This window comes from Homalodisca vitripennis, chromosome 2 (assembly GCF_021130785.1).
Source record: "Homalodisca vitripennis isolate AUS2020 chromosome 2, UT_GWSS_2.1, whole genome shotgun sequence".
NCBI classification, from domain to species: domain Eukaryota; kingdom Metazoa; phylum Arthropoda; class Insecta; order Hemiptera; family Cicadellidae; genus Homalodisca; species Homalodisca vitripennis.
Genome location: NC_060208.1, coordinates 67,857,501 through 67,885,285, shown reverse-complemented (window position 1 = coordinate 67,885,285; position 27,785 = coordinate 67,857,501). Strand labels below are relative to the sequence as shown.

The window sequence follows — 27,785 nt, the reverse complement described above, 5'->3', positions numbered from 1 at the left end:
CTACTGCCATGCACTTAAGCCTCAAGGGCCTTTTGCGCACCCCGAAAACACCATGAGGACTACCAGTCTACAACTTCAGCAGTTCAACAAACCGCCGAAAACAACCTATCAAGTCCTCCTGGGAAAACTCGCCACCCCTGTTCAAGCTACCAAAGATGGCATACCGCTCTCTTGCTATTGCTGGGCAATCAAAGAGCAGGTGCTCAGCAGTCTCCTCCTGCTCATTACACCTTCCACAGAGCGGATCCTCCTGAAGGATACCAACTCTGTGTAGATGCTTCTTCAGGTGACCATGCCCCGTAATGAGACCAATGACCTTGGAAGACATTGATCTGTTTAATGAGAGAAGGTCCGAGGCCACCTTGGAGGAAGGTGACTGTAATACCATTCTACTCACTCTCAAACCCGGATGCAACCTCCACCTTCTCCCATGCTCCGCGCGAATCCATTTCGAGACAACCCTAGAGGATTCACACCTTGGAACACCGCAGAATGGTTGAGGGCCCGTCATAATTGTTGCTGAGCCCTGGTTGGCCAGGGCATCAGCTCTTTCGTTCCCAGAAATCCCCTTATGACCAGGAACCCAACAAACGGTTACATTGTTGATTCTGGCAAGGGAGGAAACGGTCTGATAGCAATCCCAAACCAGTTTGGATTTGATTGCGCAAGAATCCAGCGCCATCAGCGCTGCCTGACTGTCCGTGAAAATGTTAATCGTCTTGCCCCTATATCGCAGACGAAGATTCTCACGAGCACATTCCATAATGGCTGCGACCTCCGCTTGAAAGACTGTCGGATACGGACCCATAGGAACCACCAGCTCCCTACATGGTCTCACTCCCAGAATTCCAGCACCTGTGCCGCTTTTTGTTTTAGAGCCGTCTGTGTACCATTCGAGCTCCGCTGGTGGAAGAGGTTGCTTCCCCTCTGACCAATCATCCCTTGAGGGCAAAATAATCCTAAAGGGTTTGTCAAAGGAAAACTTTTGTGGCATCTGATCAGAGATCATATGCAAAACATCCTCCTGTATCAGAGTGCTAATTCTGCAGTGCCCACCGCTGCAGCCCGACCAGAATCCCGTCTGCTGCAGACAGTAGGCACTCTTCCTGGCCATAGCTCGAATGACAATGTCCAGGGGGGCGAGATTAAGACAACAGTCCAGAGCCGCGCCTGGCGCACTAGGAAAGGCCCCTGTGATAGCGAGGCAGGCCATCCTTTGGATACCTGCCAAACGTGCTACCACCGTTTTGGCTTCCATTTTTGGCCACCATACGACAGCTCCGTACATTAGTGCAGGTCTGACCACGGAAACATAAAGCCAGTACAAGAGCCTCGGCTTCAGTCCCCAGGGCCCACCTATCACACGTCTGCATTGCATTAGAGACCACTTACCCCTGGCAATGACCCTTTCTAGATGAGGTCCCCAGTTTAGAACCCTATCTAGGATCACGCCCAGGTACTTGACCTCAGGCTTCAGCTCAACGGGTGAGCCTTTAAATAGAAAAGGACCAATGCCCTCCATCTGTCGCCTCCTGATAAAGGCTGTTGGAGGCTTAGCAAACCTACTACACCAACTGTCTTCAGATATATTAAGCTGTCACACAATTAAAACTGTCATAGCAAATGCAGTTGAGGTTGTCAAAACAGTAAATCCAGTCATGTTTTATTAGCATTGCTTATGTCAGCTGAAAAAAGGCATTCAAAAATAGGATTTCACTGAGGTTGCCAGAAACGACTAGGTGGGGCATCCATCTTTCCTACTTTCAGAGTTTGCAGTCAAACAAAGTTATCTTACAAACATTGGCTGTCAATGAAAACGGGTAACCATACCTCAAGCCTGATACAAAAAAAGAGAGTTCTCGATGATGATGTTTTCTTTGACAAAGTGATTGATTTGATGAACCCCTGTTCATTTGATTACAGCTTTTGAATCCATTGACCCTCTAGTTCATAGGGTGGTCAGAAAATCCAATAACTTAGAAACAGTTCTTATTGAGAAGTTACCAACCTCCCTACTGCAATCTGCTGATGAAAAGGCAAACTGATCTGAATTTGGTGTGTTGTTTATTCACCTTACAGCTAATCTACTTGATCCAGCGGTAAAGGGTAGTAATCTCAAACCTATTGAAATGCTTGATGCAATAAGCTTTATTTGTGACACAGCAAAGAACATGGGTTTAGATATAATATTAAAATAAATTAGTAGTGTTTTGTAAGCAAACTAGTTTAATTTTGGGTTAACTGAAGATGGATCTCCCCAGCAAGGCTGAAATATTTCAAGAAGTTAATTGTGTAAGCAATGTTAGGTATGGAGTGAACTGCAAGATTATGATGTTATTTATGACATCGGTCGCATAAGACTAAAAACTTCTAGGACTCACCAGGTTGAGCCCATACTCAACAACTTTGTCCCACCTAACCATCATACTTATGAATTCTACAATGTATAACATAACTGGATAAAAAGATAGAATAAGACTGATTGATTGATTCATATGGTATTAAAATTTGGTTTACAGAAATATACCACCAAATCAAGAAGATATTACCATCATACAATTAGAATTACCATTTACATTTAGTAGGTTTTAGTTTATTACGGACCTGTGATATTCTTGACAGTCCAAAAGTCCATGGATAACAAAAGTGTGACAACCACGAAGGTGGTGATGAAACTTACTCCTCCACTGTTGCAGAAAATATATAGGAGAAGAGCAGCTCCTCGGAATGCCAAGTGGAAAAATGTCACATAAGGATGCCTAGAACATCAAAATTCAAATATAAAATAGTTAACAGTTTGACATATTTACTACTATATTTCAGAGAGAACTTCATCATATTTGTATCTCACTGTGAATCATTGTCACAATATATTTGTAATATTCTTATGACATCGTTCTCACCCCAATTGCATCATTTTGTTTGTGACATGGTCATTGTTATTATTAAAGGATGGACATTGTGTTTATGCAAATCAGTTCATTAGAATATGAAGGTAACAGGACATTTTTAATTCATGGAATGACTTGGGCACAAAATTAGCAAAGAAGTTATCAATGTATTTAGAATAACAATAGTTGAGCATTCAATAAATAATAAATCAGAAACATGTAAAATCTCTTTCTTGTTTATATTTTATAAAAAAAGAGTAGTTTTTCATTATTTAAATCAACTGTAATGTTTTCTTCATCTTACTAATGATATTGTATTATTTCTAAAATAAATATAATCTTTTTTTAAAACAATATACCAGCTTTGACATCTATTAAAAAAATTACTTGGTCCACAGTAAAACTCACATATATGTTGGCCTCAAATACTCAAAAATTGTTATATATTTCCAGATGTTTTTATTAGCCAACAAATAGAAACTTGAGTACTTACGTTAGTTTTCCTACTTCCTCTTCTTCTCCAAACCCTAAGGTATCATCTTCCAGCAGAGGTGCCTACAATCACAACATCCTATATAACTTACAAGTATTGTTGAGACAGAACATAACCACGTCAACAGGCAACATTGTGAAGGAAGATGTTATGCTAAAATGAACTTTTTATTCTTATTGAGATTACTTTCTTCAATTGAAGTTTGTCTCCCACTTCTCCACCAACGCACCACTCAATACAAGTAGTGTTTGGCAAATTTTTTCAATTGACAGTTTTGAAGTTGTTAATTTCAAAATGTAGAAAGACATTTTTATTTTTAATACCAATTTTAAATTTAGTTTCTAACCTAATCCATAATTATATTAGAAGCCTAAGTTTTATTTTACAAATCAAAAGACAATGAAAATTATTATTGTCATTAAAACAAAAATTTGTTGATAATTGTCATTTCATAAAAAATCAACAATCAAAATTAATACTTTTCAATTTAGCTATTTATTTTTAATATGGATCATACTGTGATCAAGGAGTAGAGTAGTAAGGAGGAAAAAGGCCTTTATACTTCACACCCATGCAGATGTGGACTGCTGTGTTGACCCCCACTGTACTATCCAGACAATACTAAATCACAGGGGCCAGTGGAGTGATAATAACTAGTTGCCAAAATTGTCCACATCTACATCGGCCCTTACCTTCATTGGCTCAAAAATCACAATCCATATTTGCCTGGCATATTCAAGCATTTAAATTTCTTATATTTGCATAAGTATCAGGAATTTCAATAATTTATATAGGTAAATAGAGAAGTGTACAATGTGTACAATTTATATATGTACACATAGAGAAAATAATGTTTGGGAGAAGAAAAATCAGCTGGCAGCTACGAGGAAAACGATGACTTCCGCAGATCAACTGTATTGGAAAGTTGCCCATTACCATACAGAGTGATGAAAAAACATTTACATGCTTGTTGTGTGATGGTTAAAAGTACTTGAATGTTAAGGTGCATAGTTTGAAAAGTGTCAAATTATGGTATTTCTTACTTTGGATACTAGACATTGTAATTGTCTGTTTCTGCACAACTAGAAACATCTAAAGGTCTGAGATGAAACATTATGTCACTTAGGTTTTGGATACTAGACATTGTAACTGTCTGTTTCTGCACAACTAGGAACATCTAAAGGTCTGAGATGAAACATTATGTCACTTAGGTTTTGGATACTAGACATTGTAACTGTCTGTTTCTGCACAACTAGGAACATCTAAAGGTCTGAGATGAAACATTATGTCACTTAGGTTTTGGATACTAGACATTGTAATTGTCTGTTTCTGCACAACTAGGAACATCTAAAGGTCTGAGATTAAACATTATGTCACTTAGGTTTAAATTGTGTTTATGTACAAAACCAAAATTAAATCATTTTTAAAATAACAATTCATATACGGATGTTGTTTGTTCTGTCATTAGCTACTGAGCTACAGCAGTGAAAATTTAATCAAATCAATTTAAAATTATATTACATTAAATGCGTTTTCAGTTTTTATGTTCTTGAAATTGTACAACTATCAGATGTTTCTTTTTTATTATACAACAAAAAGTAAAAGTTGAAGTTTTCATCAACAACCCGAGAAGGTAAATATTGGGTGTGTAGACCTGGGGACTACAGCAGACTGACACTTGTTATCTGAGCACCTCTGATACCAGCAGTTTGGTAACAGGTGACAAATAATTGTTTGCACAGCCTTGCAAACAACTTCACGCTTCCACGTAATTTCAAGTATGGCATACATTTAGTCACTAGAAGATCTGCTGAAGTTATTTTTAATTTTTACTGGTTAGTTGTATAAAAATACTTGATAATTAACCGAGAGAAATTAAGAGTAATATTCTAACAAAACAAATTAACTAATTTGTAATTTGTTCCATATTGAATTAATTTTAAATATTGTAAAAATATTAATAAATTATTTACACAGGGGTTCAAATAAACAAGTAAAAATAATACACATTAACAAAATGTATGATTACTCAAAAACATAAGACTGTTAGGTAATGGATTAGTAGAAAATTTGCATTCAAACTATACACAACAGAAAAGTTATTAAAGAAAATTCAGCCGACAACTAATATGCTTACTAAACAAAGCGCTATCAATTGCTTTTGAAAAATCGAGCATCTAGCATCATAATTTGCATTGATTATAGGTAGTAAAAGGGTGAGTAAACAAAAGTGTGATTATGGATTTTGCATATTTTAGAAAATTGTTTTGTAATATAATTAAAAAAAAAAAAAACGTTAAATACTAAAAATTAAAACTTGTCTCTATACAACACAGCAGAGTACCTCTAAATCCAAACAAAAAAAAATGCATGCAAGACCATCTTTACTCCTGAGCCCACAGTTACAAAAATAACTTAGAAAAGATACTGAAGAATATATTAATATATTGATTGAATATATCTATTGATGTTATATTTGTTATGATGTTAACAAATATAACATCATATTTGGGGTTTAGATGTGGTGGCTAGTATTTTTAATGTCACGTTGATGGTGATTAATATTACTGGGAAAACTGTCCAGATGTTAGTAATATTGCTATAATTGGAGCTTATACCATGTGGGGCCAACAAGTTAACTTTTTTATATATTATACTAATCAAGAAATTTAATTGTTCTGGCCTTTATATTAACGTAAGTGTTTATTATGTAAATGTAGATTGTCTACATTTATGAAAAAGCACATATAGACTGATTCACCTTGATGCTCAGAAATACTTATATGATGGCTAATTCCCAAATATCAAGATAATTAGGGAGTACTTTTCTAATTTAATAAGTAAATATTAACATAACAGTGTTGTGTAGTTTGCTTTAGATCTATATTCTTACTAGTAAATTTATTTTTTTGGTAGTCAGACTTCACCGTCTCTTCCTTGTGCGTGCCCTGGTTTTTGTACAATCATGAAGTTTAACAGACCTTTAATGAAACAAATATCTATGCAAACATGATGAAAATCACTACAGAACAATGATAAATAGGTGGTATATATCTGAGAGAAACTCTACTCTAAATTTCTACTTAAGTCCAAAAAACACATTTTAAACTAAAAATAATAAAAGCGTGAAGTGATGTAAAAATATTTTTTCAAATTTTAAAACTTGAGAAAATGTCAATATTTACGATGTTAGATTTATGGTTTAGAATGTTTAAATGAATGCTTATTTAAATTATGGAGCTCTCATATTTCCGTTAGTCTTAAAATATTTTTTTCTGTAAAAAATAATAATAAAAATACAAGGTACTCCATAAAAAAGCATTAGAAAAGTGATAGCTGTAAATGTTAGAAATGCATATTTACCAGTCTCTAAAAACAAGGAAAGGATTGATCTGTTGTTTTCAAGATGAAAATGGTGGCCCATAAAAAACCCATTGTAATGTTTGAATATAAGAAATTTGATAAAGAATCCAACAAAAATTATAGTTTTATTGCTAGACTGTTTTTTATATCAAATCAAATCAAATCAAATCTTTATTCACATATACATTGAGTACAGCGATTGTGTCATTTGAATTACAATTGTTAAGTTCGAATTAGGTAAAAAGTATGTACAGTAAGAGTTACAGAATTCGTCATTATTCATCTTCATTGCTGAGTTCTCCAATCCAAAAACTCCTGGACTGTGTATATTGTTCGTTCCAGCAGCCATTCCATGAAGTCTTCTCTTCAGATTCTTCTCAGGGATTCTCTTCATTTCTTCTGGCAGACAGTTGTAGAAGGCAGCTCCTCGATAAGATGGTTTCTTCTCGAATAGACAGAGATGATGAGTGTCAAGTGCGAAGTTGTGCCTATGCCTTGTGTTGTATGTGTGGTGGTCTCCTAATCTGGCTCGGCCTATTTTTACTGCATGCATTACTGTTTCAAGAATATAGAGTGCAGTAAACTGTCAAGATCCTGAGCTCCTTGAAGGCTTCTCTACATGTCTCTTGCGGTCTTAGTCCTTTCAGTGTTCTTATGGCTCTTTTTCTGAATTACCAATACTCTTTGGAGGTTTGAAGCGCTTGTCCCACCCCAGGCCACTAAAACCATTATCTTAGGGTGGGTTTCAAATAAAGAGTAGTAGGCTATGATGGCTGTTCTGTTATCACTGACCTGCTTTAGCCTTCGTTATAGCATAGAGACCCATGTTTCAGTTTTTTACAAAGTTGGGTCACATGAGGTGTCCATGAGAGATTGTTGTGTCAAGGACTATGCCTAGATATTTATTTTGAGTTTAGTGTTGTTAATTCTCTGGAAGGCCTTGGTAGTCCATTGGGAAGTGATGTGTATATCAGTTGATAGGTTTTACTTTCATTCAGGACCAGATCATTTGAAGGCAGTACTGTTTTGCCATGCTGTATGCCACATAGGAGTTTATTTCAAGCTCTTGTCGATTTTTGGTGGCAACAAGTAGTGCTGTGTCATCAGCAAAACATCACTGTCTCACAAAACTCTGAAAGGTAACTTGGAAAATCATTGGTGAGGAGTTATATAAAGTACAGGGCCAAGGACAGATCCTTGTGGCACTCCTCTTTTCATTGGGAGGGTTTCAGATTTTACTGTGAGAAGGGTGTTGTTATCCTTGTAGCTGAGCTCAACCAATTGTTTCCTATCGCTGAGATAACTTGTGAACCAGCTGGCTTCTTTTCCAATTATCCCAAGTGCCTTGAGCTTTCCAATTAACAGGTTGTGGTCCAGGCAGTCGAATGCCTTGCTGAAATCGAGCATGACACTGTGTTGCAACACATCCCTGGTCTAGTTTATCAATAATGTACTCAATTAGTTGTACTATACTGCAGTTGTTGTTGATCTGTTCTTGATAAATCCATGTTGTCTAGAGGTCAGGAGGTTGTGTTGCTGCAGATGTGCTATAAGTTCTGTTCAATATTACTCGCTCTAGGATCTTAGAAAAATTTGATATCAGAGATATTGGTCGATATAGTTTAACAGCGTCATTGATTTGGCCACTTTTGTACTTGGGATAGACTTTAGCCCACTTTTAGACTGTTAGGGAAAATTCCTTCGTCCAGAGATTTGTTTATAAGAGTTGTCAGTGGGGTTAAAAGTTCACTTTTACAATGTTTAATTAGCTTTGAAGAAATGTCGTCCTCTCCAGCAGATGTTTTAGCTTTCATAGAGTCAATAATTGTTCCTATTTCTTCTTCAGTAGTGTTGTGGTGCTGCAAGTTAGTAAACAAAGTGAGCCTGAATAACATTTGCTGGTGTAGGATTTTGATTCAGTGTTTTATTTTTGTCAAGTGGTCTTCTCTGCTATTCTGGAGAAAAATTGATTTAAAGCATTGGCAATGTTATTGGGAGAATCGTGTAATTCACCTTCAACAATGAAACTTGCTGGAATTATGGTTTGTGGTGTTTTTGTTTTTCTTTCAGAGTTGATTACCCTCCAGACAGCTTTTGATTTATTGTCAGCCTGCTCTATGAATTCCGCATTTTGCTTCTTCTTAAGTTCTTTTAGCTTAAGATCATACATCTTCTTCCTAGTTGCTGTTTCCCTTTTATCATTTACATCTCCAGTAAGTATTTCTATGTTCAAGGCTTCCAAATATGATTTTCGTAGTGTCCTCACTTTCAGTATCCCATACTCTTTTTGCGTGATTGGTTTTTAATTTAAAAGTTTTATGTGGGCAAGATATGTCCATCCGCGTATTTCATAACGCTGTTAAAGGCTGAAAAAGCTGTTTCTGTGTCTGTTTTTTTGAGTAATTTGTGACCAGTCCTTGGGAGGCTAGGATTTTCCTCACTTCCTCTATTGTAATTGTGATTGATTAGTCTTTTTTTTTGGATTTTGCTGTATTGTCATTTTGTAAGTCTGTCTTGATGTAGCAGATTTGTGCTGTGTGGTCAGATAGTCCTGAGCTGATTACTTCATATGATAGATGGTCCCTCGTTCAGATTTGTACAGATACAATCAATAGATGTCTGGCTATGATGTGTAATTCGTGTGGGAGGCAGTTCTAGTCTTTTTATGTTGTATCCTTCTAGGCATCTGTCAAGGTTTGGTTGTCATTATTGTTCGTTCAAATTGTCCACATAATATCACCCATAATGACTATTGGATTGTTTATTACAGTGTATTTTGTCCAGTTCAGCTGATAATGCATCCAGTGAGTTTTCTAGCCTGCTGTGTGGTGATCTGTAGATTCCCATTAAGTAAAAGTTGGATTTTCTAAATGTTATCTTTAGTAAAATGGGCTTCACACGATAGCTCAGATGATATGTCAGAGATGGATACTATGCTGATTGTATTTTTTAGTTTAAAGCTAACAAATACAGCAACTCCTCCCTTCCTGTGGTGAGTTCTGGAGAAGCCTCCGATGAATTTCGTATTCAGGTATCCTGGTGTTCTTCAAGTGATCACTATTTAGCCCATGTTCTGTTAGAATTATTATGTGTGGATTGAACTTGTGGAGGAAGGAAGTGTGTCAGTCTTTCTATTTTGTTTTTTAGGCCATCTATATTTTGGTGAGCTATTGAGATTTGATCCTGGGTTTTTTTGTTTCATTCCATTATATTCTCTCTGTCGTGTTCCTTCCTCTAAAAAAAGTGTTCTCTGTGCAAGTTGTTGGACTGTTGTCTGTGGAAGCAGTGTGATTTGCAGGAGCACGATACTGTCCGGGCAAACTGTCGTCAAAAATAGTTGTGTGCAGAGATATTTGGTTTATCTGTGATGGATCATCTGTAGTCCCCAGCATAACCGTAGTGTGTCCTCATATGCTTCTTGAAGAAAGCAATATTTTTTTAGAAAGAAGTCCTCATAACTTTCCTCACTTCTCTTTAACTTTGCATTTAGAGGTGGAGAGTTTCTCAAGCTCATTTTTGAACTTAACTTGGCTGGTTTTTTCGAGCCTCTGGGCATTTGATTTTTCAGCAGCTTTTGCCACTTTAAGGGAGACACTAAAAAACATTTGCCTTTTTGCTTCTAACTACCTGGGGTGTATGTTCTTTTTTTTGTGGTAGTTAGGGTTAATTCTTTGTACAGGGGGGTTGGCATTCCCTGACTTTTTATGCCTTTGCAGTTTGCTGCTGCATCCTGTCAAAGTATTAGTCAGTTTTTTCCTTGCAGGTTTGGCTGTCTCCTGAGGTCGGGGATGAGCTGTATTCTGTCAATGTATCTGTCAGTTTTTCTTTGCAGGTTTGGCTGTCTCCTGAAGTCAGGGATGAGCTGTGTTCTATCAGTTTTTGTTGGCAGGTTTGACTGTCTCCTGAGGTTAGGGTGTTAATAGCTGTCTCCAACCGTCAAGTTTTGTTTTGATGTCAGACATTCCTAATAGCAGGAAAGTGGGACTGTCAATTACTTCAGTAGTGGGGGAGGTTTGAGTTGCGGAATTTTGAAAAGTCTTGGTTTTAGTGTCTTGATTTTTTATTTTATTTTTCAGTGCAGAAATAGTTTTTTCAAGCTCTGTTATTTTCTTAACATAACCATCAATTAAATGACTTAGTTTTTGAGGTCATGTTCCTCGTAGATGCTTTGCGCTTTCTAGGTGAAGGTTTTTCTCTTTAGTCAGTTGAGCTTGAATGTCTGCGTTCAGCTGTAACAGGTTTTCTACTTTATATCTAGGTGTTTTCTTATCTTCATTCTCAAGTTCCTCAAATTTGTCCTCCATAATACTTAGTTTTGTCCTTAGATTGAATATTTCTTCTTTTAAGAGCTCATTTTCCTCTACTAACGCAGACCCTATTTTTGCAGCCATTTCCAGTTTGTCTTCTTGACTGCTTGAGTTATCTAGTAAATTAAGACTGTTATATCTGTACTCTGACTGTATTATGTTAGGAGATACAATTGTTTGAATATAATAAATTGGCTAGAGAATGTTAGCAATGATTGTAATGAAAAGGGACAAAAAATCATTGTTTTATTACTTATTAGACTAGTCTTTTGTCATTTCTATACTCTTTGACTGAATGATATTACAAAATGTAATGTGTGAATATAAGAATTTGACTAAGGAATGTTGATATATCAAGTATACAAAAACTTGATATTCACACAAATTACGTTTATAAAAACATACTGGATGAAGTTACTTCCATAATATTGATAACTATATGCTTACTCAATGAAGATTAAACTTTTTGAACATATTTAATCTAAAAAACAGTCTTCTTTTTTTATATTGTTCCATTATTGGAAATTTTTCAATAATAAAATAATATTGCATTTAATGTGATATAGCTTAAAATTGTCTTAAAGTACTTACAGTTTTGGTAATATTTTTATAATTCAAATCTAATTGGATATTACATAAAATGGAAGAAACCAACATTCCGTTACATTTTTCAAGAAAAATTACTATTAAAAGTTTGACTTTTGGTTGTGTATACAACAATGAATTAGAAATATACATAGCAGGTGGCAACGGGATGATTTGATTTAGATAAAATTTGACTAGCTGCATACTATACAAATCTCAAAAAAACTTGTTCATTTTTATTTTTTCAACGCTGTTTTTACAAAAAGACTATGATTTTGAAATACAAAAGTAGTTACTGAACCAGAGTGAGTACGTTTACTTTACCATCAGACATTTGCGATACATATTAACACAAATTATAAGCATCCTAATGATAATATGGTGAGCATAATACCACTTATCAATCACAGTATCAGTCTCATACCTACATAATCTTACATTATGCTGTTCTATTTAATAAAGATCTATTCAGACTGTGCCTCAGCTTGCAACTCATCTCAATTGATAAGCACCAAAGATTTTTATTTTATGCTTTATTTGACTTACAAGAACCTGTTTAAAAGTGTGTGTGTATACATCTTGGTACATAATTTTGTTTCAATATTGTGGCCGTCCAAACTTTAAAATAATCACAACTCAGTTATTTATGACAGAGAAAAAACAAAAAGTGTTCTAGAATGTTCACAACATTTACTACACATTTTGTAATTAACCACTGTTATGTATCTCAAACGATTTTCAAGATATCAATCTCCTGGCTATAGAAATGCTAAAACAAGTTAAAACTTGTTACAAAAATGGGGTCATCGTGATATTAAGATAAAAAAAAACACTTCTCATTAAATATTTTTACAATTTATTCATAAATTCCCTGAAAATATACTTCATTATATCGAAACTTGATTACAATAGGGCAAGTCTATTTTTAATTTTCTTGTTGTTAACACTGAATAAACACTGATTCATATTTACTAATCAGAAGAAAATATAAAAGATAATACTAATAGAAATGCTACAGCTCCTTTCTTTTTACCTTAGTTTCAAAAATTTTTAACCTTATTTATACTTCAAGCCATAACATTTTGATGAAACTCATAATAATTGTTTGAATCTATGAAACTCATAATAATTGTTTGAATCTAAAATATGCAGTTAAGTTATATTTTTATGATCTGAAATATTAATTATTAAGAATAAATGTTTTAAATCAATCCCGAAGCAACAGTTCCAGAAATTGTTCTGAAGTCAAATTTTACCCACCTCTAGTAAGATCAAAATTTGCATTTAATTTGTTTCCAATTAAATACAGCGTAAAGTAAATTTGAAAAATTGTAATATAAAAAAGATAGAACATTTACTATTATTTTACATTTTGATCCATTTTTTTATAGAGACAATAGCTTAAAACAGCAACATTCCAAATCTGATAAGAGCAATACAACTTGGAGATAACAGATATCAGTGTAGCACTAAAATAGAATAATATTTAAAAGGTGAACTTTCATATCATCTGTTTCATCATGTTTTATGGTAGGCTTATACTTCAATTAGGTTCCTTCGTAATTGAGATAGTAGGCAGAATGAGCAAAATGATCAACCAACCTTAATATAGAATCTAGATCATTGGATTGTCAGATACAAAGGTTTTTTTCTAAATCTTGCTTTAGTCTTATCTTATGAAAAGGAGAAGTGATCTTCTGCCTATTCTAAAGGGCCACTGGCCTGTGCAAGGATCTTATTCTTATTCAAACAGAATAAAGGAGAATCAGTAACATGCAATGTCAAAAGTACTGATACAAAGTGCTACAGTAACAAACAGAATTTGAACATCTAATTTAACATCTAATTCAGATCCAAAGTCTAAAACTAGCTTACACCATGCGGCCACAAAAAATAGTCTTCTGTTATTCAAAATCAAATTTCAATTGTAAGCTCCTAAAAACAAGCAGAATTGTTCACATTTTAGATTGATCAACCCTTCACAACAAGCAATGTTGAAAGACTAGAGCATCATTGAGAACTCAAAACTTTTAATTTAAATGTTGATGAATGTTCATAACCAGTTAATTCATTATATAATTAATTAACAATTGCCACACTCTTCTACACATATACTGTTCAAAACTATAATATTACCGAAACTATCCTTTACAACAGTTTAAAATATTCCAAAGTGTTTTTAAATTTACTTCACCCGTTTGTAAAGATTACAATTTACTTTTACAATGAAAATGGAATATTTTGTCTTAAAAAAGTAGCCTACCCATCACCACTGTACCCAAGGCATATCTACTGTAATACACACCATCTTGTATTGCCGTGTTGTGTCTCAGTTAGATATTGTGTGAAGTGCACCACTCAGGGACAATTCTAAAATTTGGAGCTCCTAAAAGTAAGCTGAAATCATAGTATCAGGTTTAAAGCTGTTAGGTATTAATGGGGGTTGAGGGAGAGGGCAAAAAAGAATTATAAACACACAAACTAGACGTCATAAGACACTACTTAACACTAATGTCATTCAAAACATGCATTTAGTTGTTACAAAATATATTTTTGATGTAGACATTTATATTGCTTAGTAAGTTCTTTTAAAATGATTATCAAGATATACTAGTTCTATGTGACAATACAGGTATGTTATGATTAAATGTATCTACAAGTAGGGCCAGCATTACCTTTATTTTCAGTGAATTAAATTTACTAACAGAAAAAACAAACAAACAAGATATAGGCCATATTGCTTATATAGATATGCAATTCAGACAATACAAAGACAATATAAAAATAAAGAACTGAACAACAGTATGCTAAATAAAACCAATTTCATGATGAAAAGTAGCTATATACTTCTAATTGCCCAGCAGAAAGATCACACATTAGGGAAAAGGTACAAGTATAAGACCACTAGAACAACTAAATGTTAGCTATGACTATGTTCCACTTTTAGGTTTTAAACCTTATTTTGTCACATGTTGCATGCTTGTGTCTCAGGGCTGTTTTTGACACTTGGGTCTTTGCGAGTTCTACTTCTATAATTGCTCAATAGGGAGATTATGCAGTAGGGAGAAAGGGCAAGTATAATACAACTAAATGTCAGTTATGACTATGTTCCACTTTTAAGATTTTAAAGGTCTGTTTTTGACACTGGATCTTTGTGAGTTCTACTTCTATCATTGCCCAGTAGGGTAAAGTGACCATATTTTTTGGAACAGAATTCGGGACGTTCCATAATATTTACCCTCCCCTTCTAACCTCTTCATTACTTCAGGAAGTACTAACACCCAAAATATTAATAATAATATTATAGGAGCAATTGAATTCTAGATATAAACCTAGCACACCTTATTATTATTAATGAATTTTAATGAACTTGTACATTATTTACATACAAATGAAAATACAACTCAAATTCTTAATATGTTGTAGTATGAATGAAACTTAGCAAATAATTACATAAATTAAGAATTGAACTTTTTAGAAGAATATTTTATCGGAAAAGGTTTTGTTTAAAATTTACATTTATAAAAGTATTGGCAGTCCATGTTAAAGTTGACATTTGTAACAAAATAGATTTTAAAATGTCAACTGTCAATTGTGATTTTTCTGGTGACCACAAATCATTCATTTTCATCTCTTTCCATTTATTCATGAACAAACTTCTTCACATACACATATTCCATAGAGTTCATTTTCATTTATTGTAACTAAAGAAAGTATTTTTTAAATTATTTCTTAAGTTTTTTCAATATTTTCCCACATGGATGTTTTGTGCAATATGATCCATACACACATGCAGCTCATCAAAACTAGCAGACCAGTTTTCTAAATATTGGAGGGCAGTTTGGTAGAATAGCTTGGTTATTGAGTGGAAGTTTTTCACATCTTCTTGTGTGATTAGCGTACATTAGCAAGATTTATAATCATACTTCTAACTGACATAAGAAGATAATTGTCTAAGTCTGAATTCCAAACTTTTTTTCACTAATTCAGTTGTTCAATATCATAAAAAAACACAAACTTTCTGACCTTCCATCAACTTGAATGAATCATGAAAAGCTGAAGCTTAACTGTGAATGAACCACAGCCATGTCTCTAAAAGGGATTTTCAAAACATGATTCGATAACTGCTACGTCAGACTTAACTTCTGAACTAGCATGAGGTGCCAAAACTCCAGTAATAATGGCTTCTGACTTAGGTTTGGCACAAGAAAACTTTGGCTCTATTGACATTTAAATTAGTTTGGATGTACATTATAGTGATCTAAAAGATTGATTGTGCTGAACCATGTGGTAAGCAAATGTGTCTATTAAAACTTGAAGCAAATATTACATTGAACATCTGAATCGGAGGTAGTTCTTTTTATAAAAGAGATTCTTTTTGTACTTCTGTATTAAAAGTACATTTACGCTTTTTTGCAGCCAACATCATTGTCTTTGGTTTTACACAAAACTTCGGTATCACAAAACTCAAAACTAATTAAAAACTTTGAAAACCCTAAAAAGCAGTGAAAATTAAAACAGGCTGATTTTTAGGCAACAACATACAAAACTCCAACTTTGTGTCAAGGCTGGGTAGCAGAGCCAGCTCCCTGCTCTTCCACATCTTTGCTGTACGTTTGTACAAGATCACTATCTTGTACAGAGAGTGTAAGGGTAAATAACTAAAGTGGTAATCAATATTTATCCTTAACTGCACTAGGCTGCATTATAAGATCTTCTGTAATATATTTTGTAGATTTGGATTTAAAAAGAATAGTGTTTGCACAATTATTCTGAAATAACAAACACATTCGGGATGAATGCTAATTCCTTATCTAAATTCTGGACAAACAGCTGTCCCGAATTGCACTCTAAACATTTCGGGATGGTCACCTTACAGTAGGGAAAAGAGGTAGAGTATAAGACCAATAAAAAAACTAAATGAAATTGGGACATTAACGTTAAAGATAAATATTGTTATTTTGTTGGTAAAAAGCAAGAATAAAAGGAATAAAGAGCCTTCAGTGACTCCTAGATGAACAACAAAACCATCAGAATTCGATCCATGGAATCATACTTGAAAGTCTTTAGGAAAAGATAGAATTTGATCCATCAGTTAAAGCCCAAAAGGAATTCAAGTGCCCAAGTTTTTTTCAAAATGAAGTAATAACAAAATGTATCATGGAAGTTACTGTAGATAGTATCTATCTAATCTCATTGCTCGACCACAGGGTCAGCCACTGCTGAAAAGAATGACAAATTCATGAACGTTTACTAATCATCTCTCATCAAACCGTGATTGTAAGTACCTAACTATTAAATACAAAAACATTCTCAAATTATAGTTGACAGTTATTGCCAGCTTTGCTACAGTATAATAAGCGACCACCACCAGAATCAAATCATTGATATCATAATTATCTAAACTACCAAAACTAAAATGTCAAACTGAATTATGTTGTAGGTTAGAATAATAAGTCGTAAACTAAAACCCTTTTAAAATTCTTTTATTTCAGTTTATACATGTTTCGGTGTAAACCATCTTCAGTGTGAACATTAACCTCTAACTAAATAACAAACGAATCAAATAAATATAGACCTGTCAACTATTTAAACAGATGTTAAATTATGAGATGTTAGATGTGGCTTTTATGACACAGTTGTAATTTTGATTAGTATTCTGTGTTTAATATTTTTTCAAAGATAGGATTTGTTTTATTTTTTTCATTGCTATTTAATATATTGTAAAGATCTTTGTTATAATAATTTAGATAAATATGTAATTCTTCTTTCGTGTTTAATTTTTCTCCTTTCCTTTCGATATCCAAAATTTCCATGTTCTTTTCAATATTTTTGTAGTTATGTCCAGTTTCTAATAAATGTTCAGTGAAATTTGGTTTTATTGTAGACATGTTATTTGTTTTCAAAGCTTGTATATGTTCTTTAAACCTTTTATTAAAATTTCTGCCAGTTTGTCCAATATAATAGCTTTCAAAGTCACTACAGTTAATTTTGTATACTCCACATTGTTTGTATAAATCTTGTTTGTCATCTTTTTAGTTTACTTTGTTTTCAATTGGTTTAAATGTATAATTTCTTGTTTGGTAACTGATAGAAAATTTTGAAAGGGTTTTAGTTTACAATTTATTATTCTAACATACAGATAACCCTATAATGTGGAATTCATCACATATGTTGTAGGTATTTAAAGTTATATTATAGTTCAACTCTTTTTATATATAAAAAAGTAATAATGTAATGATGAATAAAATTTTATCTAGGCTATTTGTATTTGTTACTTTTTACTATGTCTTACAGCTTGTGACAAAATAACACATGTACACCACTATTGTTCTTAAGACCATTATTAAAATACCACACAAATGATTTACTTGGTTTGAACTAATTTGGAACAATACCGTTATTCAATACATTAAAAAGAGTAGGTAATAATTAATTGTAAATAACTATAGAAATATAGAAGTAGAAACATTTTTTATTTCCAAAAACATATACACATAGATATTACATTTATTTACATTTGATAAATAGTAAATTACCCTTTTACTATACTTACTAAGTGGCGATCAAATAAAACAATTTAATTTTAAGTATAGTATTTGGGTAATATTATTTATATAATTTAAGTAAACTATTTATTACATATATTAATATATATTCTAAATGGAAATTAGCCTACATGGGCAAGCAGCCTGTGCGTAGGCTAGAGTTGTACTAAAAAGTGTATGTTATCTAGATGTCGAAAAAAAAGTGTTACTGTTACGTGTCGGTGTGTTTTAAGGCATAAAATGTAGAAATGTAGTTGTGTGATGAAGGAGATAAGAGATAATATTGTATTAGACAAAAAGAATTAAGACCACATACGATATGACAAGCGCCGGGGGATGAGGAGGGGTCAAGGTCAGGTTGGTCCCCAGTCTGAGTGAATGAAAGTCTCGGATCCTTGGACTCCAATTTGTAACAATAGTTCTGTGACATTATATTTAAATTTTGTAATACTACCTGATTCAAATAAATTTAAATGCTGAAATTTGTTACATATGTTTCTAAATAGAATATGTGAAATATAGTAAGAATTGGTTTTTGAAAAGGATTTATCTAATCTAATTAAATTAATACTAACATGTTCTGAATATCTTGTTTGGTAAGAGTGCACAATTTCTGGTAATACTGTATTAGCATTTTTGTAGATGTGAATTAGTAAATTTTTTATATATAACTGTTGTAGTGAAAGTAGGGAGGATTCCTGAAAGAGAGACTCAGTTGGATAACGCACATTTTTCCTCAACCCTGCCTTTAGTATACTCTTTTGCGTAATGAAAAGAGGTTCGAGAAGCGTTTTACACGCACCGCCCCACGCAATGTTACCGAAGGAAAGAAGTGACTGAACGTAAGCATAATACGCTAATTTTATCTCGTTTCCGTCTAAAATTTCACTTAGTTTCCTAAATGCATAAATATACTTTCTAATTTTGTTAAGGACATAATCAACGTGCTCAGACCATTTTAAGCAAGAGTCAAAAACAACTCCTAGGTATTTATAGCGTTTTACGAGCTCTATTTCTTTGCACCCACATGTCGAATTGGAGTAACTACCGCACTGATGAATTATTAGATCTGTCAAATTATATTCTGTACTAGAATGCAAAGAAATAGGCATAAATTTTGTTTTGGAAATATTCAATGAAAGAATATTTTGGTCAAACCATTTTTTTAACGTCTTTAAGTCACTTATTGCATTTAATTTAACATCTCACCAGTTTTTTCCTGAAATGAAAATCAAACTGTCGTCGGCAAACAAATAAAGCTTCCCAAATAAATTAATTCTGGAAATATTATTGATATAAATCAAAAATAACACTGGTCCTAAGGTACTGCCCTGGATTACCCCGTAATCGACAGTTTGTTCGTCACTATTATGTCCACAGATTGAAACCACTTGACGCCTTTCTTTGAAATAACTACTAAAACAAGCCAAAGCAGTGCCGCGGACGCCTATAGCTACTAATTTGTCCAATAAAATACTGCGATCAATTGAGTCGAAAGCCTTTTTCAGGTCTAAGAATATGAGCATGCATCTATTGTTTTTAGATAGATTGGTATTTAAATCTTTATTTATGTCAAATAAAGCATCATTTATACATTTGTCCCGCCTAAATCCATACTGATTTTCACTTAAAATGTTATTGTTTTCCAAGTAAGATACTAGCTGACCTTTAACTATTCGTTCTAGTACTTTAGAGAACACGCTTAGCAAAGAGATTGGACGGAAGTTGCTTTTATCTGTAAAGTCGTTAGATTTGTATATGGGAATTATTTTTGCCAATTTAAATTTATCAGGGAAAATTCCTGTTGAAATACTGGTGTTAATTAAATGTGTCAAAGGTTTTAAGATAATGTGAATATTATTTGTAAGAAGGTTAGCCGATACCCCATCCAGTCCCGGGGCAGACCCTTTCCTAAGTGCAGTCACCTGTCGTAGTACATCTTGTTCCGAAACAGTACACAGTGTGAAGTGCGTGTCCAGTGTGTAGTCAGAGTCCCTCACTACTAGCTCCCCTTCTGTGTCTATCTCTGTTGCCAGGTTACTTCCATAACTAGAATGAATTTGTATTCGATAGGTAAAGAATTTCTAATTGACATTTGGAATCCTCATCGACTGTGATGGTGGCCGCTTAATATTCTGCAGTCACCGCCTTTTAATGTAATTTATTTGTTTGCAATATTCCAATATCTCATATAAATACAATAACGTTGGGGAAGACTTTAACAATCGGCTTATCCTTGTTATTCCTTTGTTTGTATCGAACAATTCTATATTATCCAACTTCGATATCATACAATAATCGCACACAATATGAGTTATAATACATCACAGTAAAAACAAAATGTTGTACATTACAATTTTAATGACATAAATTTAACAATAAAATAGAAAAACAACAAAAACAACTATCGCCTAAATTTATATATCAGAGAAACCTTCCAATATTTATAACTTGACCAGCTTGATAGCAGTGAGTAACCATTTTTGTGAAATAGAGGAAAGAATTCTCCCTGTGGGTTCCCAGAAGCCAAACCCACTTGTTGAATCTTGTCGTGAGAATATCTCTCATAAATTCCTAATAATCATTGTCATTTTCAAAGTTTCAAAATATTAGTTACTTTTTGCTGTTTATTGTTTACGTTAAAAATTTATGTAACTAATAAGATGAAATTATATGGCAAGTTAAATAAATTGAAATATTGAATTATTCCTTCTGATAAAAAACAATAGGTAGATTTTAATAAGCGGCCTACACTGGTTATACGATTGCTATTATTAAATGGTTCAATTGTTTGTATCGAAAGGAATTATTTGAAACTACAATTTATTAAACTTAGTATATGATTTCAACTTATTAGTTACAGTATTTTTAATGTAAACAATAAACAACAAGAAGTAATTAATATTTTGAGATTTTGAAAATGGCAATGAATACAAGGAAAATATGTGAGATATTTCTCACAAGATTTATTTAACACTTTCACTGCCGATGTCACTTGACGTCGCGTATGGAATTACTTAGACTGCCGACAACGTCTTTTGACAGTGCCGTTTTTTACAGTAATAAAAATATATTCAAACATATTAAGACTACGGGATTGATAGTCATTCGCTATTTCTATGTTTTTATTTCTTAATCTATGGATTATGATCTACGAAATGTTGTTGGCAAACATCTGGAATATCGGAAAAAAGTGGTTTTTTATGGACTCGTCGTCGCAGCTGTTTGTTGTTGTTTTGCTAATTCGTCGTCTGCATTGTTATTATTTTACTTGTTATTACTTTAGTTTACAACGATTGTTTAGTGAGTAAATACAATGAATCATAACAGTATTGAAGACAATCAAGTGCTAGAAGAGTTACTCTGATTTTAAAGTGACAGTGAAAGTGATGATTTATTCCAAAATGACATATATATTGATCCTTATTTTATTGCCAATGTACTTGTTGACATTGTTTTTTCTCAAAAAACAAATATCAGCATAATAGCAATAAAAGCTTTAATTCTTATGTTTTTATAAATAATTGGTTTATCACAGAATTGTATAGTTTTTTTGTTTATTTTCAGCTCTGATGAAGATCTTTATGATAATCCTGGAACAAGTGGGTTAGACTTCCGAGCTAAAAAAATATTTAAACATAAGTGGATTTAAATTGTAAATACGAGGGTCGTCCACAAAGTAACCTCCGTTTTGAAATAAAAAAATAAACCAGTTGAGATACAAAAAGTTTATTATATAAATGTTAAAACTACAGCTTTTCTCTACTTTTCTACATATTCACCATACAAATTCAAGCACTTATCATATCTTTTAACAGTTTTTGAACTTCCGTCTTTAAAAATATCTGCCGCCTGAGAACGCAGCCAACCTGTCACCTGTTTTGAAGCTCTTCATCACTCTCAAACCTCTGAGATGCAAGCCACCGCTTCATGTACGGGAAAAGATAAAAATCACTGGGAACCAGGTCCGGACTGTAGGGGGGGGGGGGGGTCAAAAACGTCCCATTTGAACTTTTCCAAAAGTTCTGTTGTTCTTTGAGCTGTATGAAGGCGGGCGTTGTCATGGACAAACACAACACCAGATGTCAGAAGACCATGACGCTTGTTTTGAATCGCTCGTCGTAGCCATTTTAAGGTTTCACAGTAAAAGGTTTCAGGAAAATGATCGGAAGTTCCGAGATTGTGAAGCGACGGTTCTTGCGAATTTTCTCATCCACTTTGTTCACCAAGTCATCACTGACGAGAGATGGCCTACCACTCCGGTCTTCATCGTGAACGTTCGTTCTTCCATTTAAAAAAAAACGAACCCATTGACGGACTACACCTTCCCTCATAATGTTTGGGCCATACACCGCACTCAATTAACGATGAATTTCAGCTGCTGTGTAACTTTTCGACCACAGAAATCTTATTACACACCACGTACTTCACACTTGGCGGGATTTTCTATCATAGCGCTCATGTTTTTACGTTGTAACAAGAGAACGCGCGATCGCACGATGCTCTCCCTTGCACAGCTAGAAGCGTACTGAACGGCTGCGCACACCGATGTGAGAGTGGCGGCGCTACCCCCACTACTTATCGCACCACGCCCAAACGGCGGTTACTTTATGGACGACCCTCGTATTTGTAGCTGTAGTAACAGTAATTAAAATACTAAATACAGAAAGTAATAATAATGGGAAATATATTATTTTATATTATAGACTATGATGATATTTTTTGGTCAACTTTTTTATTTTAAAAATCATTGTTTTTAAATTTTAAAACAAGACTTTTTGTTTAAAACTATGGTAAATCTTAAGATCAGCGACTACCGCTCCAAACGCCGTAATTTTTTGCATTCTAACACAGGTTAACGTAATTTCACCGAAAAAAATAGTCCCGATTATCGCCATAGCCGTTTACTCCCCGCCCAAAAAAATTTTGGAAAAAAATAAAATTAAAAAAAACCTGACTGACAGTGCATTTATTCGTTTTTTTTTGTCTTATTAGTTCGTAGGGCAGTAGTCCAGGTACTACTTCTAGTATAAGCTCGTCTTATCTTATCAGTGATAAACGCGCGCCGCTTATCTTTTGCCTGTAATGAAACCTGCCTTAGTTCTGTCTGAGTTTTGTGTGTGTAAGCAGTCATGGCGTGATCTGGGCTTGGACTTTGCAAGCTCGAGTTAATTTTTTTTCTAAAAGAGCAAGCAGCGCAAAGCGCTGCGCAGCGGGCAAGCATCGCGTGATCTGAGTTTTGAATAGGCAAGCTAGGGTCTTTTTAGCGTATGACAAGAACCATCGCACGCCATGTCAACAACTTCACTAAGTATCCCTTGTCCATGTGGGTTTGTTTGTTTACGTCTGGCGGTCAATCGAAGCCGTCCTATAGGTCACGTGACCCGCTTGGCCAATCGGAAACTTTCCTGTTTGTCATGTGACTACTGTCAACTCGTCAAAACGACCATGGTCGGCCACTGTTTTTAGTTTGATAGTAGAAAATCTTGTTATTTATGTGTTTTGTTTTGCCAACATTATACTGCTGAAAAATTGGTTTTTATATGTTAGCGATAATCGGGACTATTTTTTTCGGTGAAATTACGTTAACCTCTGTTAGTATGCAAAACATTACGGCGATTGGAGCGGTAGTCGCTGATCTTAAGATTTACCAAAGATATTTATGCATGAACATTTATGCATGAACATTTAATATTTTTACATATTGAAGCTGGATCCTATATGAAATTGTTCGATAATAGCGAGTATGGGGAGACTTTAATAAGCGGCCTACACACGTTATTGGAATGCTATTATTGAACAATTGGTATCAATTTACAAAATCGTGACCATGGAAAGGTATGTTAATTTTTTTTTTCCTGAAAACTACAATTTTTCCTGAAAACAATAGTGAAGAAAAAATTCGTCGGCAACGAAAATCAAAGGAGTTACGATTTTTTGAAATCCTCTGAAAACTCTGTTTTTGACAGTACCTCTGGCAATTTTACTGAAATGATGACGTTAATCCTGTCAACGATGCCTGCCCGCTGCGCAGTGCTGCGCACTGCTTGCTCTTTTAGAAAAAAAATTAACTCGAGCTTGCAAAAGTCGAATCCCAGATCACGTGATGCCCCTGATCCAAAATTTTGTCGGTTATTTTCCATTCTTAATGCAATAATGGCCGAAAGGCATCAATATAATACAATGATATACTTTCCCCCCCAGGTTATATGCACCTGTGATAATAATACTTGGCTATAAATGCCCAACCCATGAAAAAAAGTCCATTTTTCATGGTCACGGTATTGTAAATAAATACCGAACAATTCGATATATTATCCAACTTCGATGTATGTAAAAACAGTAGACGATAAGAATTATATTAAATTACTGTAACAAGAAGAATCTCATACATTACAATTTTAAAAACACAAATTTTACAATAACACTTCAAAACAGCAATAACCAACTATAACCTAGATTTAGATATCAAACAAACCTTACAATATTTATAACTTGCCCAGCTTGATATCAATAAGTAACAGCTTTTGTGAAATGGACGAAAGAATTCTCCCAATGTCTTACCAGGACCCAAACCCACAAGTTGATGAAACTTAAACAATTCTCGTCAATTTTGAGAAATATCTTATATATTTCCCTCATATTCATCGCCATTTCCAAAGTTTCAAAATATTAGTTACTTCTTGTTGTTTATTGTTTATATTAAAATTACTATAACTATTAAGTTGAAATCATATGATAAGTTAAATAAATTGTAATTTAGGCTAATTTATCCTTCGGATAAAACAATTGAACTATTCGGTAATAGCAACCGAATAACGAGGCCCTTATTAAAGTCTACCCCAATGTTGCATTCTACTATAGGCCTAATCCAAATAATTGGAAATGACGTTTATAATCCTGTGATTTGATTATTCTAACTACTAACCATGAATTAGTTATTCAACTTACAATAAGAGAGTCAGAATCCATTCTTCAACACATTGAAGTACAGCAATAAATAATTTACGAGACAGGCCTATTAGTTCTGCTATTGAAAAATAAAATGTTTATTTCGTCTAAATATTGACGTTACTCAATTTTATTCCAGCTAACAAACTTAAGACAAATGCAAATGCTACGACTAATGCTGTCCCTAGCAGATATTGATAATAAATTGATTAATTAAATGAACTAAAACAACAATAAAAAGATTAAGTTTTATATCATCAAGGTATTTTAGACACACATCACACGAGTCACAACCATGGACCAACGAACGTTGACAGTTGATAAGTAACAGCTGACAATTTCTGTTGCAGCTCAAATTTTGTTGGCTTTGTGTTTATAGAGAAAACCATAGAGTATAAAATAAAAACAAAACCAAGAGCCCCAGTAGTCTATATTAATTTGCAGCAAGTGCAATTAAAATTGTAGATTATTTTACAATCCAACTGACATAGGAGGATAGCAATGTTAATTATCTTGACCCACGATAGTCACGTAGGGCTGAGAGTGTTAATACTACGTACTTTAGCTCTAGGGCGAGCCGTGGAAGACGCTACTTTGACTCTCTCCTCAAATCATCTAACAACCCCTTCTAATTTTATGACCCCCCCCCTCCATAATAGTTATTTCTTTGAATTTATATACATATATAATTATATAAATTCTATATATATGTATATATATATATATACCTATATATATATATATATATATATATATATATATATATATATATATATATATATATATATATATACACATATAGGTATAAAAGAAAACAAAACACGTTTCTTCAACTCGAAATGCTTAATATTTTGTTACTTTTCAGTAACATTATCAAAAGCATGTATAAAATAAAATATAAACAAATATAAGAATGAAGATTATAAAAACATTGCATACAACAAAAACATATGGTATCAAAACAACAAAATTAAACATGTAACCTTTCCTAAACACAGATATAGATCAAATGTTTGAACAATAATATATCATATATTATCTTTAATATACAGATTATCTTTAATTTTGGTAATAAATAACCAATCCGTACCGATCACACACACGCGCGCGCACCTTCACTGTTGAAACTGTAAGCTGGAAAATTGCCCTCTTGGAGGATTCATGACTTTTTTCCCACAAATCGTTCCGTTTTCTTTGTACACGCTCACGTAGGGTACTCAGGACGCTAATGTAGTAATTCTGAATAATTATCGGTAATGTTGTCGAACAAGATTACAGATTTTTTTTCAATGTTAGCATCAGTTTCTTATGACAATTGTGTGCCTAAGCGTGTGTCACTCGTGTCTTCGTGGCCATCTTTAAATCGTTTACACCACTTGTGTTCATGATAAAAGTCGTCAGTGTACACTTGTTGTAACTCCTAACAATGGCAACTTAAATTAAGTAATTCGTCTACTAAACTTCGTAGATCTTATCGTTACAAATTTAGAAAATTTACTATATATTAATACAGGATTTCATGTGTGTGTGCGCGCGCGCGTGTGTGTGTGTGATTTTAAAAACAGTTAATCTCCACATAAATATGGGTAATTTCCTTCTTTTAAGATGTGGGATTTGCTGCAAAAGTCAAAATGTGAGGAGATTCGGTTTCCAAGTTGCTAGATTGTTTGTAATGGGCTATCCTGCTTACTTGTCTCCTGCTAAATAATTCCCTTGGCCTTTGGCCAGTGGTGTAGCTAAACTTAATGGGGGAGATGGACTTTTACAGCTCAATGCTTTTTAAATGGGGAATTAACGAGATAGTTAGATACCGGTAGCTTTAAAACTACTTAAACTATTGTCCTGATATTTTCAAAATACATTGTTGAGTATATGACACTATACTATAGTATGTAAAAAATGTTTATATCAAAAATAAAAATTATTTTTGCCATTTGATTTTTTTATTACAAGATGAATTTTAGGTATATATTAAAAATTCTAGTACACTTTGTTGGTACCATAGTAACAGATAACCAGAAAAAATTCAGGTATTTTGGATTGCTGGTTCAGCAAATAATTGTACCCGTCTTAAAAAAATAGATTATGAAAATCAGACATTAAAAGTACTACTACACTTACCATGACTCAAAACTCTCCTGATGAGTAGTTCTCATCGTGTTTATCTTCGTCTTGCCTCTTCACTATGCTTTCTTTAGTTTGATCCTCTGCTTCCTTTTCTACCTTGATAACCCTAATTTTGTCAATACTTGAAGGCCTTTGACCATGAACTTTTTTAGTTGCAGTCTTTGGAATACATTTGTTTTTGCTAATGCACATTCACTGAAACATAGAACAGCAGCTGCCACTCCAATCTTTAGAGTTTTCAGGCCTACAAATTCCGTTTTAGGAATTCTTTTCCAAATGCAAGCATTAAAACTCTCGTTCGGGTTTTGTGTTCTTCCGTGAAGGCACCACTCAAGAACATCAGTGTTTGTTAGATCCTTGCATAAAGGACTCACTTGAATTTTTGTGTTTGTATGTTCCAAGAACATGGTTCATGGCAGATTTATTGTAGTCACACCAGGTGTTCGGCGCGTTAGGCAAAGAGAATGCTAAGGCTTTTCATCAATAGAAAAGCGATGGAAGTAGGTGGCCCATATTGCTT

The 27,785-nt window shown here is 33.7% G+C and overlaps 1 protein-coding gene across 3 annotated transcripts in view; it reads right to left on the bottom strand.

Annotated features, from left to right (window-relative positions):
- Positions 1 to 25,448, bottom strand: part of LOC124354090 (uncharacterized Golgi apparatus membrane protein-like protein CG5021) — a 49,975-nt gene extending 24,527 nt beyond the window's left edge. For 2 of the 3 annotated variants that reach the window (XM_046804293.1, XM_046804294.1), the window contains exons 1-3: positions 25,139 to 25,448; positions 3,385 to 3,446; positions 2,605 to 2,759 (exon numbers count right to left, since the gene is read on the bottom strand). In XM_046804293.1, the coding sequence (XP_046660249.1) occupies positions 2,605 to 2,759; positions 3,385 to 3,446; positions 25,139 to 25,159 (238 nt within the window). In that variant the 5' untranslated portion in view covers positions 25,160 to 25,448. Of the gene's footprint in view, positions 1 to 2,604; positions 2,760 to 3,384; positions 3,447 to 13,944; positions 14,037 to 25,138 lie in introns of all 3 variants that reach the window. The other variant, XM_046804295.1, reaches the window with a different exon arrangement.
- Positions 25,449 to 27,785: the final 2,337 nt, after the last annotated feature.